At 37.8% G+C, this 16651-nt stretch overlaps 1 protein-coding gene and 1 long non-coding RNA gene across 2 annotated transcripts; both read right to left on the bottom strand.

The window, feature by feature from the left end:
- Positions 1–1131: 1131 nt before the first annotated feature.
- LOC145223303 (prostaglandin G/H synthase 2-like) lies at positions 1132–7804 on the bottom strand. The gene is made up of 12 exons (XM_080089711.1): positions 7532–7804; positions 7262–7378; positions 7000–7143; positions 5665–5808; positions 4440–4618; positions 3978–4216; positions 3458–3549; positions 2977–3263; positions 2555–2696; positions 2284–2433; positions 1900–1997; positions 1132–1779 (listed from the first exon to the last, which is right to left on the bottom strand). Exons 1-12 carry the CDS (start codon positions 7608–7610, stop codon positions 1549–1551), a joined length of 1902 nt encoding a protein of 633 aa, XP_079945837.1. The 5' UTR covers positions 7611–7804; the 3' UTR covers positions 1132–1548.
- A 7238-nt stretch (positions 7805–15042) lies between these two features.
- On the bottom strand, positions 15043–15914 carry LOC145234727 (uncharacterized). The gene is made up of 3 exons (XR_013861323.1): positions 15720–15914; positions 15382–15505; positions 15043–15237 (listed from the first exon to the last, which is right to left on the bottom strand). It is a non-coding gene; the product is annotated as an uncharacterized LOC145234727 (long non-coding RNA).
- Between the last annotated feature and the right edge of the window lie 737 nt (positions 15915–16651).

The following is a 16651-nucleotide window of genomic DNA, read 5'->3' as shown; positions in this document are numbered from 1 at the left end:
TAGCGCATGCAGTAAAATATGAATTTTGGGTTTTCAAAAACTCCTTTGAACAGATTGACGTTCTTGTCCAAGCTGTTTAATGAGTGTCATTGAACGTGTTTCATTAAAGTTGATCCTACTCTAAGAAAGGGACGCTGATGGGATAAGTTCCCTGTAATGATGCAAGCGGTGTCTTTTTTAGGTACAAAAGTCGCGTCTTGAGACTCGAACCCCTTCTGATTTGACTTGACTTGAGACTCGACTGATAGGACTCGTTACCCAACCCTGGCACATTGCTTCATGGCGCTATTCTCGATAATTTTCTATTATGGTCGCACCGTAAGTCCGTAAAAGCAAAAATATATGACTAAATAATTGCAAAAAAATTGCTTCGCGCCACATGTGGCCCACGGGCCGCGTGTTGGAGATTCCTGATGTAGTTTCTTCGATACATTAATGATGCTGTTGTTTAACGTTTGTTTAGTTAAAAAACAAACAATTTGCACATGTTACAGGACTAAGCTTTACACGCGACACACAACGTGGCTCAGCCATTGCTACACATTTAGGCAATGTAATTGATCCATCCTAGTATGAGCATAGAAAAAAGGGAACCTTTCATTAAAGTCCTTTTGTGTGATTAACCATGAAACAAATCAATTGGGGAACCTACTGTTGGGTTCATGTAGCCCAGTTTTAAATGCTTTTTAGATATTTTTCTTTAATTCTTTTGATTATTGTATTATGTGGCCATGCAGTAAAATATATGTGATAAATTACACACATATCTTTCTGTCAAGTAATTTTCTATTATCCCGTTTCCATGGCGGTCGGTCTGATCAGACTTGTTGCAAATTGTGGTCCGATCGGACCAGCAGCAGCCACGTTACTTTTGGGGAAAACCATAATTACATGCAATAACTTTATCCTACAATTCGCTTTAAAGGCATTGATGATAACTGCACCTTCACTTAACTGTTTAAAGCCAAACACCGGCAGTTTCAATCGGACCTCCTTGCGAGGAGGTTCACTAAAACGCTATTTTTGCGTTCGATCGGCGAAAAGAGTGGAAATGTCCGATTGGACCAGCGACCATGGAAACGGGATATATGAGAAGCTGTCACTCTATCACACAAGCAAGTTTATTCCAAGCAAAGAGTACATAATTTTATTTCCGGTTATAAAAGAAACACAATCGAACAAAACCGGCTTACAAACACCATGCGGCTTATAGAAAAAAATGTCATCATAATGCCGCAAATTTGGGTTTAACTTGTAACCTTACAAATAATTTAAATGGCAACACTGCTATGTTCGAAACCTGTTTTGTTTAAGTAGTACTGTACCAAATGGCAATTGATAGCGCAATTCGCACAGTAATGGCGTGATCGACTAAAGCTTTGTTGAGCACTGGGGATAATGGTATATGTTAAACTTTTTTTGTGTGTGAAATTATTTATAAGACGAAAATCATCAAACCAACATACCAAGAAATTACTGTAGCATTACTTTTTAACATTTGTTAGCCCCCCCCCCAAGTAAATTGAATTTTAAACCATGTCAACCGAATCACAACTCAGTCTTAATCTCAGCGGATTTTCCCATTTCCTTTTTCGCATCGTATTTTTCCTCGTATCCATGATCGGGGTTTTCTGATGTTTGTGCGTCGAACTGAAGTCCCATGAGAATCTTTGAAGTGTTATCTTTGGGGGAATTTCGGGGGTCGGTGTAATGCTTAGTGCCCGGTGGCACCACGAAGACACCTGTAGGACATCCAACCAAGTTGCGGCAAACGAGATCCTTAAAATGACAAGAATACAGTTTTACATTAGACCCTATCCACAACAGTATAAATAGCAACGGCAAAGAGCACGAAACCTGCGACGTTTTCTATGGATTTTGTTGTTAAAAAACTATTACCTTTAGGGTTGTGGTCTTGATAATATTGAAACCTCGCTCGCCACCGAATGTGCTGGGCTTCCACCATGGTGGGGACCCGATGGGATTAGCAAGAAGACCTGAAAAAAATGCCTTGTTAAAAAAGCTATATTGATGAGTCTACGGGTAATACCACCTCTGCTGATCATAAATCTATAGCGGCGTTTGGTTGTAAATATTGGTTTCGCGCGGTGGCGCAACGCGTCAAGTTTTAGCTTTGGTAATTTATTCCAGCGTTTGACGACATGTATGTTAATAAATTGGTTTGCTTGAATATATTTGGCATTTCTTGTTTCTGATGTGCGTTCTGCTTTTTTATGATCTTTACATGCTCCAAATTGCTTGTAAAAAGATCCTGTTAAACACCTTTCAATGAGTATGGCGCTCCAAGTTCTGTTAGAGTCGATCCAAACAGTTGTTTCTGTCGTTTCTTTTCCAACATGAATCCAACATACATTTCCAATGCATCAATATCTCCGTACATTTCCTTTAAACCTGCAGCCAACTCCTTATCATCTGCAAGGGACAGTGGATGAAAAAATACATATGTATTAGAAAACAAAAATATGTTTTATTTCTAGCATCTACTTTGTTAAACATTTGATTTATTTGTCGAAAATTGTCTTTTTATAATAACCTGTAAAGTCCTCGAATGAAGTGTAAGGTTTCAAACCAAGCTTTTTCCTGTAGTGATTAAATGGTTGAAGTCGCATTAATCGACTGTCCTTGAGTGTTTCTATAGCAACCTGCAAGGTGCCGTAGCCCTGTCCCGCCTGGACCTATAAATGAAAACACATCTTGTATCTGTAAACTCCGTGTTTATATTTTTGTGGTCAGTATACATGCATACATGATTTGCAAAGTTTCATCGCTTAGCATCCGACGTCATCTCCGAGCAATATGCATACATATTATCTTTAAATTAACACAACAAACAGGCTTAGTTAAAGAAGAATTGATTAAAACAAACAACATGTCCGTGTAAACTGACATAATCAACTGGAAAGCTTTGAGTATTTTGTTGCACCATTCCGTTCTGCCAAAAATTTAGATTCCTACCTTTCCAGCAAACTGATGTGAGGAACTTTCGACAACTTGTGACAAACCGCCTTCCACGAAAGGTTTTGGGTTGAACAAGAGGTTCCTCAGTTTGTATGCTTTGTCACCGACCTCAATGTAATCGGGTACAAGCGCGTGCCAATGGTAAAGCATGTCGAACTCGATGTGAATCTGGTTCATGTAGCTGATGTGTTCCCCGTGCATGAGGGTTGGGTCGTAGAGCAGTTTAAAAGTAAACCCACTGAGATGTTGGACGTAGTCTTCAATTACAATCTTGATTGTTTCTCCTGAAATAAGAATTATGTTGGCGCTTTTTTAAATTGAGATGTAAATCTCTATCAATATCACACTTGAAATAATCTACAGCTGACATGTTTTGTTTCATCCTAACATTGTTACTACTTAGAATTAACGTTTCTTTGAAGAAAAAGTCGTTTAAAGCGGTACAAGTGGCTTCTTTTCTCAGTCAAAAAACGCTTACCGATCAAAATAAGTCTAGCTGCTTGAAATATTCTTTCGTCGTCCCAAAGTGGATTTTCTTCCAAGAGTATGTCACAAACTCTGTTGTGCTCCCTGAAAACACATATTAGTGGGTTGAGGCAATGTTGTAAGCAGGGGTAAAAAAGAAATCTATTCGTTGTGGTTGAATTATATCAGCTACTGGGCATAGAAATGAAAATACGAAATGGAATTTTCTTGACGATGTTTTGCTGCAATTAAAGTGTTTCTTATTTCATTTTTTTGTATGTGGTAAGCAAAGGGTATCTTGTTGGGCCAGTGCTTGGTGACACAACTATTCCACTGACGGTTTAATTTATGTTTTTACATGTCATTAGTTAGTGACTTTTGCGGCTGAATTGACAACAAGATCTCTAGAAGGCCTACGGACACCTACTATGGATTCATTGGTTTAACTTATTTTCCTACAACTTACTGAAAAGGTAAATCAGACTTTATTTGACTTAGGGACGCTCAAATCTGTCGTACATCGACTTTTTTACCTGAGCCAAATTGTTGAAAACACCAGCAACGGTGGCAGCATTCCAAAAGTTGGATGACCCAATGCAAACCGGTATTTAGGATCGATGCGGTCAGAAGCACACATAGTCACATTAGCTTCTGTGATAAGTGGGGGCCAAACTTCGCCATTGATGACGCTGTACTTCAGTTTGCCGTCTTTATGACTACGAAGTTCGTGTTGTCGATCCAAGTCGTGTCCATATACCTGGGACATGTCCACCTGTGTGGGAAGGATGTGGTGATTTGTTATGAAGTGTACGCTTATATGTGATGTTACTTGTCGCAACCTGTTTGATGTTTGTTTGATAGAACAATATAGTGGGCGATTCGTTGATAAGTTTGTTTCGGGATAAGGCGTTGAAGTTTACTGCAGTTTATGGGTGTATTGCGTGATGTTTACACCTATGTCCCATATAAATACAACATACACGTCCTATACTTACCCCATGGTCACCCCACTGGAAAGGCATGCCTTTTACCCAGTCGGTTTTAAAAAACTGATGCGTGAAATGTTGTGCGAAATATGGAAACATCACACTGGTTCGTTCCTGGCATGGCACGAACTTTTTACGAGCGTAGAACTTCTCTACAAGCGCACGGGCATCAGGAAGCACTTTAGGACCTGGACAAATGTAGTGTTTGTGTTACATTTAATGTCTGTAAAGTTATTGCCTGGTGTTTAAAGAATTGTCAATACTATTCTGGTGACTTGCTCGGTATGACTGTCAGAATACCAAGCTATTTTCAGGAGTTGGCCACCATTTGCGCGACCCATACACAAATGACTTACACTGCGGCATAGGCAGTGCGCTTGACCTGCTTTTAACCCCTGTGAGGTCGATTTATTGGGGCGTAAAGTCTACCTGCATGTTTATTTTAGCCAGGACTCACTTTTTGTTGTTGTATAATTTGTTTTGTTCAGCTTTTACTCTTATGTGACGTATAAAAGCACCCCTTGACATTTTTCTTCATACAAAAGCACTTTTTGTTAAACCATTCGTCAAGTGACCGTGCGTCCCAACCCATTCAGTTTTGTACTTTTGTAACCCCAAGCAGTTATGTCAGAGTTCTTCAACCGGGGTTCCGTGAACTTTAAGGGTTGCACGGGGAGTAGCAATCCGAACACGAATGATTTATAGTATCACTGTTTCGAACAGCAATGCTCGCCTGTGCAATATTGTTAACCTTTGTTACACCATTGATCAATTGTGACGTAATAAATACAACCTTGTAACACTCTAGCTAAGTTGCGATATTAATGTAGAAACGACCGATCCAAATAACAGGGCAATGCGTTTCAGTTAACCGTTTAATTCAAGTCAACCTTTGTGGTGTGGTTTGGATGTGTATGCATCTTTTTTCTTTGATGTAGCCAACTTGTATTACATTCAAAAAAATTATTTTATGGGGGTCCCGCAAAGTTTGATACAAATGCTTTATCCTTAAGATTTTGATATATTTATTTCTGTCCTAACAGCATCATCTGTATCTTACTCAGTTACAATCAAGATTCCAATCCACATTCTAATTGAATAAGATACTGATGATGGTGTTAAGGCGAAATACATATACCTCAAAATCTTAAGGACGAATGACTTGTTTTTCATGAACTCTTTCTTTGGCTGCGATTTGGCATTACATCTGCAGTAGACATAATGAAAATGTTACCTTTAACGCCCATAGGAGTGGGGCAACCTTCAGGAACGGGAGGCAATGTTCTTACGTACTGACTGTTGTTATTGTAGGCTTCCCACGATGGGTAATGTCCCTTTCCTCTGTATGGAGAAGGGTCAGGTACGACACCAATACGCACTGTGTGAAAAGTAGTTGTTAGAAAGGATAAAAGTCCATTCCTTGAAACAAGGCCAACCTGGGGTATCATTCGTTTGTCGTGACTACCTGGACTCTGAAGCTATTTGCGTGGGTGCTAAAAAGCTGGCGTGTGTGTCTATCGGTATTTTCGTAAAATTACTTCACGTTAAAAAATTATGACGTAGCAAATGGGCACATTCACGTTTCAAGTCTAGCAAATAAAAAAATTATACGATACGTTGCAACGGTATTAATCGCAACCCAACGTGAACTACAATACAATTTCAAAAATCTCTTAGGATAAGTTTGCCTTGTTAACAAGCATAGCCTTTTTTCACATCAACCCACTTAACCCCCCATTTTCGACATGACGCATGAAAACGAATATAATTGCCTAGTTACACAACACGCAGATTAGTTTCAATGCTTGTGCGCGGACGTTAAACCAGCAAAACGATGTACATCCAGATAACCAGCGGTATCCGGGCTTTATGGTGTCGGACGTTTTTTGAGTGTCCGTCCGATTGTCGTTCAGCTTCCCGTCTGTTCGCACTGTTACGGAGTAAACACTGCGTTTTTGTCGCGCGGAACACGTTCTTGTGGTCGTTACTGATGCCGGTTGTTACGTACAGTGTTTTGAGAATCGTAAAGTTGGTTAAGCGTTTGACTATACTACAGCTTTTTTTGATATCTGTTTTGCCGAAAGAAGTGCAAATTTTCGTTTATTGCGGGGAACTGCGTTTGAAAGTTCTAGGGCTTAAGCTTTAAACATGCGAGCCCACTCCAACACGATTATTTCTTTAATGCCCAAATTTGGCAAGAAACTTTATTTACAAAATTCACCAATTTAGAATGTACCAAATCTATACGTAATATTTGATTGTATGGCAAAAATTGATACACACGACGTACACATGCACATTCGTGTAAAAAAGTTTACTTATGACGGTATAATGTAAAAGTGTTCAAAATCATGCCCGTTTCTGCCCGGTTTTGATTCCCAACTTTTAAACCCGAATCCGACTCGACTTACAAATCTGGATTAAACGCTTAATTACGTCTTTCCAATTCTTTACATCGCACTTTTTCGATGGGTTGAGAAAATCAACAATACATGTTCGGTCATCTTTGAGTCTTGTGTCATTTGTTTGTTATTTTTTTACTTTTACGTTCTTAAGACACAAGACTCACTTTTTAGTACAGTTTTCATGAACCACTTCCTTAGTGCCGGAATGTTGTTAAAAATTGCCCAGAACCACGGGTAGTTGATCGTCAGATGGAAAACGGTTTCTTTTGAAGGTTTGATCCAGTTTGTAATTCTCGTAGACATGTAAGCTGTCAATTTAAACAACAAAACATTTACCAATATTCCATAGTATACATACTTCAATATGATTACAAACAAATTTAATTGTGTTAAATCATTCTTAAAATGTGCCACATATCAACCTACGTGTTTGACAATTCTTTCCATAATAGCCGGTTCCTGTGCAATCACACTCATATTTTTCTGCCAGTTTCCATGAGCAAACTCCCAAGTTTTCACATGGATACGAACAGCACGGGTTGTCTAAAGACAAAAAGTTAATTTGTACAAAAATGCAAAACAAAACTATAACAGATTAATATGAAATAACAAATATGCAACAACGTTGCACATAAACATTAAAATGATTGTTAATGAAATGTATGTAAAAAGTAATACATCATTACTGCTACTTACACGACTCTGTTGAACCTGACAACCCAACAAAGCAGGCGAGGCCGAACAACAGAAGAGTTGTTTTCAGTGCTACAAGCATAACTGCGCCGTCGTTCCGGGGATACCCCTTTGTTTGTTATGTACAAAGCCACGTGAAAAATGTTAGGGATTGGTCCCTACAGTAACTGAAATGAACAAACTTTTTGTAAATCGTGTCGTCCCTAAGAAAAGATGTCACTGGATTTCAAATTAAAATTGTAACCGCTTGTCAATACCAACTTGAAGCACTCTCTTATCCACTACAACAGTTTAAAGGTGGAAGTTTTACTGCCAATTTAGTACTGCAGATCCTTTTCATACAAAAATACTGGCACAACTGCTAATAGCCTTCACATTTCATTTTTTAATTTCTTTCTCTCAATAACATTTAAATGTTATTATTGCGGTCTTTAAGTCTTATGTGCACACTGTAATGGTTTCAAATCTGCAAACTGTTTGTATGTCAAAAGCGAGTTTCAATTTGAAGCTTTTGTGACTGGGAATTGTACTGAAATGTCCGGTTTTATGTGGGAAATTCCTGTTTTTAGTAGTTTGTTTGCTACCTGAAAATAATGTGTTCAATACGAGAAGTCAGTGTTTACCATACGCCCTTCCTTCAGCGATGGGCCATTGTAAACCTAGGATGCAACAACAGACCAACAAGCACCTTCCTTTAATTGTAAACATTTTACACCAAAGCTACGTATTGTTAACTCGCTCTTAAACTTTTGTGTGCGATAATTTATTTTAGGTTTTGGATACATTTCGTTTTTTCGACACATGTCTGTTTACATTTGCGATACGCGAGATAAAATGAAAAATCTCGAAATTTGAAGTGGTTACCGATCTACATTCGTAATCTTTAGAATGTCATGCACTCGTTTCTAAGACATAAGCGCAACCGTTTTACATCACGGCAAAAAAAATGAAAAACAAATTCGACAAGTTTACCGTTTAGAGCTACATAACTGACAAAAACTCCTTAGATTCGTCAAAGCGTTGCGAAATTAACTGATCTAACTTATGTGTTTTTAGAAATCGCTCTGCAATTGTTACATGAAAACTGATTCTATTACAATCAAATTACTAAACAAGTAAGCGCTGTGATGCTAATTGTTTCTGGTCCAAATAGTCCGAACTGAGCTTTACTACGTCAACCTTCGCTGTTATGACAGAAGTTGAAGCCCCTAAAGATTTTTCCTTGTAAACGAGGTAATTGCGTCGCGGTTGCTTGCACAAGCCCGCAGAAAGTTGAAAAAAGTCTGACGTCCCTGGCACCAGATTTGTGGTTTCTGCCGAATTTTGGTCAACCCCTTTTGTGGCATGAGTAGGAGAACTGTTTAAGGGTAAAGACACCGTTTTTTAACACAAATAGAAGGGTTTAAAACAAACATTTACGCCCAATTGCAAGCGTTAAAAACTGAACAATTGTAGTGCAACAAACGAAGTAATTGTTTACAAACAGCTGTGTACTTCAACGCAGTCGCAAGTCGGTGGTAAAAATCGTTTGCAATGCTTTAGAATTAGATTTATACGTCGTTTAACTTTGAAATTAACCGGACATGGCCTGGTTGTAGCAGCTTGACTTCCTTCCGTGTGCAGTAGCATTGGGTTTTAAAAAGTGTTATGCTTCGAACTACTTTCTTGCACGACTTCAGCTTGTTATGCCCTGACACTTGTTTGCAAAATTATATCATATTGGCTGCACAACGTTGAATGATTCACTGCGTTTGACCAAAGCTAAATTTCGTTAATGGTATTGAAACTATATGATAACCTATTGTATTTGCATCGAAGCCTCATTGATGGCTACCTTGCCATAATAAACCTCCAGTTTGGTTTAAATCATTGACATGCATTTTTATTGTTCAACTCTTTGTTTTACGTGAGTGCTTGAAAATAACACTTCAATTCCGATCTCATCTCATCGTTAACTACAGCGAAGAAAAAAACGTGAAAAATAAGATTGAGAAAAGAAGCCTAACTTACGATAAACCAAAAAAACAAGATTAAAAAGTACCACACATTTTTATCAGTCTGCTTTGTTTCTGTTGTACACTAGTTCACCGCTGTTGCTTGTGGCCATGAAACTTGCAGAAACGGAGAATTTACAGCTTTCATCCACTCAACTCCTTTTTCTCACGTTTTACCCCCATGCAGTCAAGGTCTCACAAATTTGTTTAAACTTTCCACCCCAAAACAAGGTCGCCCCACTTTCTGTACGAGATGCTTTTAGTGTGGCTGTCTACTTGCGCCTTGGGTGCGTACTGTTGACCCTTCCTGTGCCCCCATCCTTCTTAAACCCACTTGTTTTGACGTCCAACGGGTAAACTATGGAATAGTAGCCAATTTTACATCTAGCTTTAACGTGTGTTTTTTACTTGATTTTTCGGCAGCCGTGTTCTTTGATTTCGAATTTTTTCTAATCGTTTTCTAACATATATGTTTCTAACATATTTTAACAGTGTTAAGGTCCGAATACGTTAAGTAACTAAGCATTTTTAAAATCAGTTTAAAGTTAACTGCGTAAAGCTACTAAAATTTGACAACTTGTATCTTCTGGGATACAAATTTGGCGCACAAAAGTCAATAGTACTAAAATCTATAATTTCTGAAACATCTTTCTTTGAAGTTAAAACAAGAAATAGACAATTAGGTACAGAAATTGCGAAGTTGATAGTTTGCGTCCCCTTTTTGACAACTTGACACCTTTTAGCAGCTGCTTGCGTCAGGATACGCGATACAGAGTGTTATCTAGTATTACTTCTCGAAGCCATTGTTTTGAAGTGTTTGCGTCAGAACGTCGGAAACTATTTGCGTGATAAATCGGAAAACGTACCAGTTTACGAAATGTGAGCCAAGTCTGATGTAGATAAACTTGCGAAATTATTACTAACAGGCTTCCCAGAGTTGTATGTCAAAGAAAAAGTTCTCAGCTGAACTACACAGCTGTAATTGACCCACTTCACTTCAATCTATTTTTAATTATAACCAACTTACAATAATAGGCCTATTTTGCGAGAATTTACTGTTAAATGTTTTGCGTTTTTTGTCGGTATGTCATTTCACCTCTCAGAAATAACAGTTGACAACGCGAAATAACACTCGGTTTGGATAATAAGCTAACTATTTTTGGATCAATAGTTTGTACATACCCCCAATAGCTGGGATCATTCGATACGTAAAAAACACACATGTTTTCCGTACAAACACAACAAAAACTATGTTAGTGAGTTACGTGATTCCGATGTTGCAAGAACTGTCAAAACAACCTTTTTTAAAACCATCTCAATCTGCTGGGTCATCTAGCACACGACCACCGGGCTTACAAACAAATCACGTTTGATGTGGATCAGACGTTATATCGAATTCTAGAACTTGCGACTTGGCACCTGCCGGGGGTCGTCACCTTAGCTTTAAAAAACTATCTCCTCTGCGATTAAGTTCACTGAAATTTCTGCCGAGTACCCGACGTTTTGTGTTTCGCCTCTTTTAACTTGGGATGTGGTTTTAGGTATTTGCTAACACTGCGGTTTTATTGTTGAATTTGCTTTTGTGGAAAGATTCCCTTTTTTGCGCAATGAGCGTTACATAGCGGTATAATATACGAGCTGAACCAAAGTGGAATGTCTCAATCTACAAACTGGAGTCCACCGAAACACTGGTGTGCAATACGAAAAAAATGAAGCGTTAAGGCAAACACAATCAATACAGTTTCATGCACATTATTTACTTCACTTGCTTTTTCTGAATTTTACCGTTGCAATTTTAACACCTACTATCTAACTGTCTGTCGAAAGTCCACCTAAACACCAATTTCATCACTAACTCCGCCCATGCATTAAAAAAACCTTATCGCAAAAGTCCAAGCTTACGTGGATTCAAATCAAATCAGGCGTAAGCAAAAACTGCTTGAAGTTGAGGTGATGCGACTTGATACGTGCTAGGGTGATTTGTGAAAGTTTTAAGTCGGCTCTAAATCCTCACGACCGAGGTACTTAGACCGAAAGCAGGTGTTACCGTAATGTGCTAATGGGTTATGGTGAGTCTTGTTAAAGTTATTCAATGTTGGCCACATACAAACTCTTGCGGAAATTTTTTGTTCAGTTCTAGTTTTTTGACTCAGGTCCATACGCTGGTCCGCTTGAAAAGACTATATTGTTTTAAACTCTTCTCCATTCCAAAACTCTCTGTTTAAATAAGCCTCCAAATATGCCCTTTAGTCTTTCGTCCTCGCAGCGCCTGTGGTATTGCGTAATGAACTTGGTAGTCAGTACGTTTTATATTCGCAGTACCAAAGCAAAATTTTGCTTTCCGTTTTTCATGGATTTTATTAACAACCGCCTTTTTCAACAAAACCAAAATCAAACATCATGAATCCTACAGTCGTGAGTCAACTAAGTGCAGCAAACGGCTCTCTTACGTGTCTGTTTATCTGTATTGTGAAGTCGTACAGGTTGGCTGATCTGCATTCTTAAACCTTACGTGTTTCAATTTGATGAAACTAAAAAAACAGCCGGATGTTGTGACTCGCATTTAACTAAGTCCTGACACAAAACTTAAGCGCACAAAACAATTGTTAATGCTGCATCACCGGTTAACGCACAGCAAACGATTGTGTTTAACAAGTGATATCATGTGATGATAAGATATGAATGTAGTTGTGGTTATTTCCGTAAACAAGCATTTTTTGCAGTTTTGTTTTTAAAACCATAAACATCGTCAAAAAACGTCGCCCAACAAATTGTGAAAATGCCATCAGAAAAATGGCCTGCCTAATATAGCGTGTCAGTTCTTGTCACACAGCGATCTCATTCGCTCACTGTAATAATCACTTTTTGTCAAAAGCTAAGAAACCGTTTTTTGCATCACTTTCATCTCTAAAGACATTTAAATTCATTTTCACGCTCGTGACACGGTTCTTGAAACTTACGGTTGCTGTTTGAATTTTACGATTTTTCATCAAACCGCCGGTTACACTTCACATGTAGGTGGTGACATCAGCTTCAGTAGCGCACACAAAGAATGTTCCTTATTCACAGTACAGCTCAATAAACTTTACCAAAACACGCAACATAAACATGACTATGTGGTCTTTTCACCGCATCGCTTTGGCCAAAGTCACCATGGTTGCCTCTGTCTTTTATTGTTTTTCCTCCGGTAGCAAATGCTGCCCCATCACCTCAGCACCTCATCCATCTCAGTCTTTCCCATGCTACGACCCAACTTCCCATTTAATCTAATCCTTCGACAAATAGAGCAAACCGCTCAACGCACGACTAACGGAAACAAGATCCCGCCTCTTTGCACTGTCCACCACTGATCGATTGTTTTTGTTTTCCTGTCCACCTCGCACTCTCTAACACTGGACGATGTTTTGTTATGGTTTCTTGTGGCCTGTGTTGCCAAACCTTTGCGACTGGCAAATGTTTGTTTTTTTGTTCATCAAGATTTTTTTCAAGTTTAAAATCAGAACATTTCATATTACGTTATGCGTTGATCTAAATTTCTGTTCTTTTGTTGTTGCCAACGATATTGCTAATTTTATTTACATTTTTATTATCTTAAACTAGTAGTCTGTTGCGTTAAGGACACCTGAGCATTCACGGCCACTGAGGCGAATGATTATTAAACTGCAGTTGACATTTAAATACTAAACAGAGTTACTCTTTGTCCGAAAATGCTTGTTTTTACGTTTGTGGTTTGAAATGACGAACATACGAAAAAGTGTCGAAGTGTTTACGTAATAATTTTATATTTCTATTCTGACATTTCCGTCTTAGTAGCAGAGATTTTCCTTCTTGGAACTTCTGAATGATAATTATATGTTTACTACTTTTTTGCGTTGTGCAAAAGTTTAAACAATTGCAAAAAAATCGCCTGAAACAATTTCATTAACCTCGCCATTCCTTCCACACTTCAACCGTGACGTGAAAAATGTTTAGGTCGTGTTTAGTCAAGCATAACGCCGGCGAGAATACTTGCTCGGTGGCAAATACTGCAATAGCTCGTTGATCACATACGAATCACTCAACGTTTAACCTTTCACCTGTCAATCACTCAAACATATAAATGTTAAATTTACTACTTAAAGCTTTTAAACTCGAGGGTGGTCTTGAGACTTTTTCTCCCCAAGTTAATTTCTGTTCCCAAATATCTGAAAACATATGCTTGTGATGTTTTCATAATCGCGTTGTTTTTTGCGTTTTTTGTTTTGGGGGGGATCACAACTTTTGGATCGAAATTTGTCAATGTGCAATTTTTTCACCGGATCCTATTTTTTCACATCTCGTCAGATAGTTACCCTCAGTGTACTCTCCATTTTTTGAACCAGTATTAACAGTGTTATACTTTTATGAGCAAAATAACGGCTTAAATAGACGAAAAAAGCGGCATGCTTTATTGTTCACGTTTGGGTCGTTATTTTTCTCCATACACTTATACACAGATCTGTGTATAGTGTTTCAAAGTGCTATGATTAATTGCTAATTTCAACAGGCAACTTTATCTGTCACATAAGCTGGTTACAACGTAGAATAGCATGTTTTAAGCTGACACATAAACCAGCGAATAAATGTTGCAAGAACGTAGGCAGATGACTGCAAATGATGCATACAAATGTGTCATGGAACCAGGCTTATACTAATACTGCACTAATAAGAAAACAATTTGCACAAACATGCATTTGCGCATAAAATTAAACTAAATTTCTGCAACATTCACATTCTGCAGGTTGTTGTTTTCATATAGGTTTACTCACTGCATAAACCTGTCTATAAGCCTTTAAGGGGATCTTCGATTACAACCTTGCGGTTTTGCATAATATCGTATTATTTTATAATGCCAAAAAAGCGTCGTTAGCTTCTATCGATATTCCTAACATCGATATTTAGGCACCTTAGCTGAACGTAACTTTTGTTTTTCGCTCTACGTCTGTCTGCATATAGGTGTTATAAGTGTTTTTTGTGGTTGCGGTAATCTCTTTTTTATGATAACCAGCCCATTATTGAAACTAGAAACGTATAATCCTGCGAGTTTGCCCAAGAATGCCCCTGAGCTATGAAACAATTCTTGCATGTTTTAACATTAACAAACAATTGATGTAGCGCTTATATCTTACTTTTTATTACAAATCGGCTAGTTGTATGTGCAAAGATTACTAAATCCACAGCATGTTTGTGCTGATGCACCCTTTATGTTAATGCTTATTCTGAAATCGCCCCAACCTAAAAAATGTCACAATCGCCGCCTTAAAGGACAAGAAACCTGATTTCAGACTATAGGCGAGTCTTAAAAACTCGACAGTCTTTATGACTGTTTACCTAGCAAACAAACAATTTTTGCGTTGCCTTCAGTAATTTTAACGTTTTTCTATAAATGAAAAAAATAACGTTGATCGCTTTTCAGCAAAAGTTTACCAATGCAAACAACAGCAGCAATATCCACAAAACATATTGAAGAGAATCTTGTATACCTTGCTCAATACCAATACGCCTTTGCCAGAAAACTTTTATTCAAAACATATAACTCTCTATTTGGATCTCTATTGGACTCGGTAAAGCAGAACATCATCAAACAAAAAAACTGTCAGGATCGCAAAACAAATAAATAAAAAAACGTGTTAAAACAGTGAGTTCATTCTTCCACGAGGTCTGTAGTACGTTTGTTTCCATCTATTTCTACCGATTCTAAAAAGACAGAAACGCAATGTTGAACATATTTAAGGATCTTAAGTGGATTTAAGAAGCCGAATTACCACAACAAAAAAGCGATATCGACCAATTACTTCTTATTTTTACTGTGTTTTGTAAAATAGGTTGAAAAACAATTACTTTCATTTTTGGGTAACCACCAAGTCCACTCACGAAACGCTTTTATCAAAATCTTCTTCGTTGTGACATCATTTGCAAGGAAGACAAGTCCCAAAAGGAGAGTGAAAATCTCCAGTTTATTCATCTGTAAAAAATGACAGGCGTCAAGACTTTTACATTTGTTTGTATACATTACGTAGATCTAAACGTTGCAAATTTTAAAAATTAGGCACGTACAAACTTACTTAAAGTTGTCATAATTGATGACAATTATACCGTTGCTATTTCAAGAGTGTTTGAAGTTGAACATAGCCCACATTTTTGTATTTTCTCTCTGTTAAACGGTTTCATTTATTTACCTTTCAAGTGCTGGGTTTAGGTCTCCAACAATAAATCTAGCCCTACAATCAACTGCAAATGCGTCTTCAAAAGCGAAAACTAATTGATGCTTTTACAATGAAAACTAATACCTTTACAAAAACTTTTTGTTCTTACTTGCTTTCTTGCTGTTTACTAGTTTTACAGTTGCAGCTGCTTTCATCGGGATGAGTTGTATAAGGCTCGCAAAAAACGTGACGAGTTGGAAAGCTACTAAAACTATGTCATGTCACGTAAAATACTATGGCAAATAAACAAGCGTATTACTTGTATATTGTGAATTTATATGATCGATAAAACAATTAATTTTTATTGTTTTTTTCACATTGTAAGTTGTGTAGTTATCAAGTGTAATTAAACAAAAAACTATAACTAAACCAGGATCAAAAATGAACAACACTTTAAACCAGTGGTTCTTAACCGTTTTGTGGTCACGGACCCCTTTTATGAATTTTGTAAGTTTGCGGACCCCCAACGCAATTTACCGCAAGTCTTTTTATGTTTCACATTTCTTGCATTATACCCTGTCATGCTTTAGTTTAGAAGCATTTAAATCCGCCTTCACAGTCCTTTAAAATCAATGACGTTTCTGTATTTTAGTGGCCAACGCATCAAATTGATAATATTTCTGGTATATATAACTTCACAAATCACTTGTCCTATAAAGTCTATTGTCCATGTGTGTTATGATGTCACAATAGCGAAAACAATTACAAAAGTATATGTTCTTGGCCCAATTAAGGTGCGATGAACAGCGTGCACTCGTATGCAGGATTGTAAAAACGGTTTAAGAAACTTAAAAATATTCTTCTGTTGGTTAATGATACTTAACATATTTCCCTCCGTGGACCCCCTGAAACCATCTCACGGACCCCTTGGGGGTCCGCGAACCCCAGGTTAAGAACCACTGCTT

Source organism: Phallusia mammillata, chromosome 1 (assembly GCF_965637545.1).
Source record: "Phallusia mammillata chromosome 1, kaPhaMamm4.hap1.1, whole genome shotgun sequence".
NCBI lineage: Eukaryota > Metazoa > Chordata > Ascidiacea > Phlebobranchia > Ascidiidae > Phallusia > Phallusia mammillata.
This window is presented reverse-complemented; position numbering and strand designations above follow the sequence as displayed.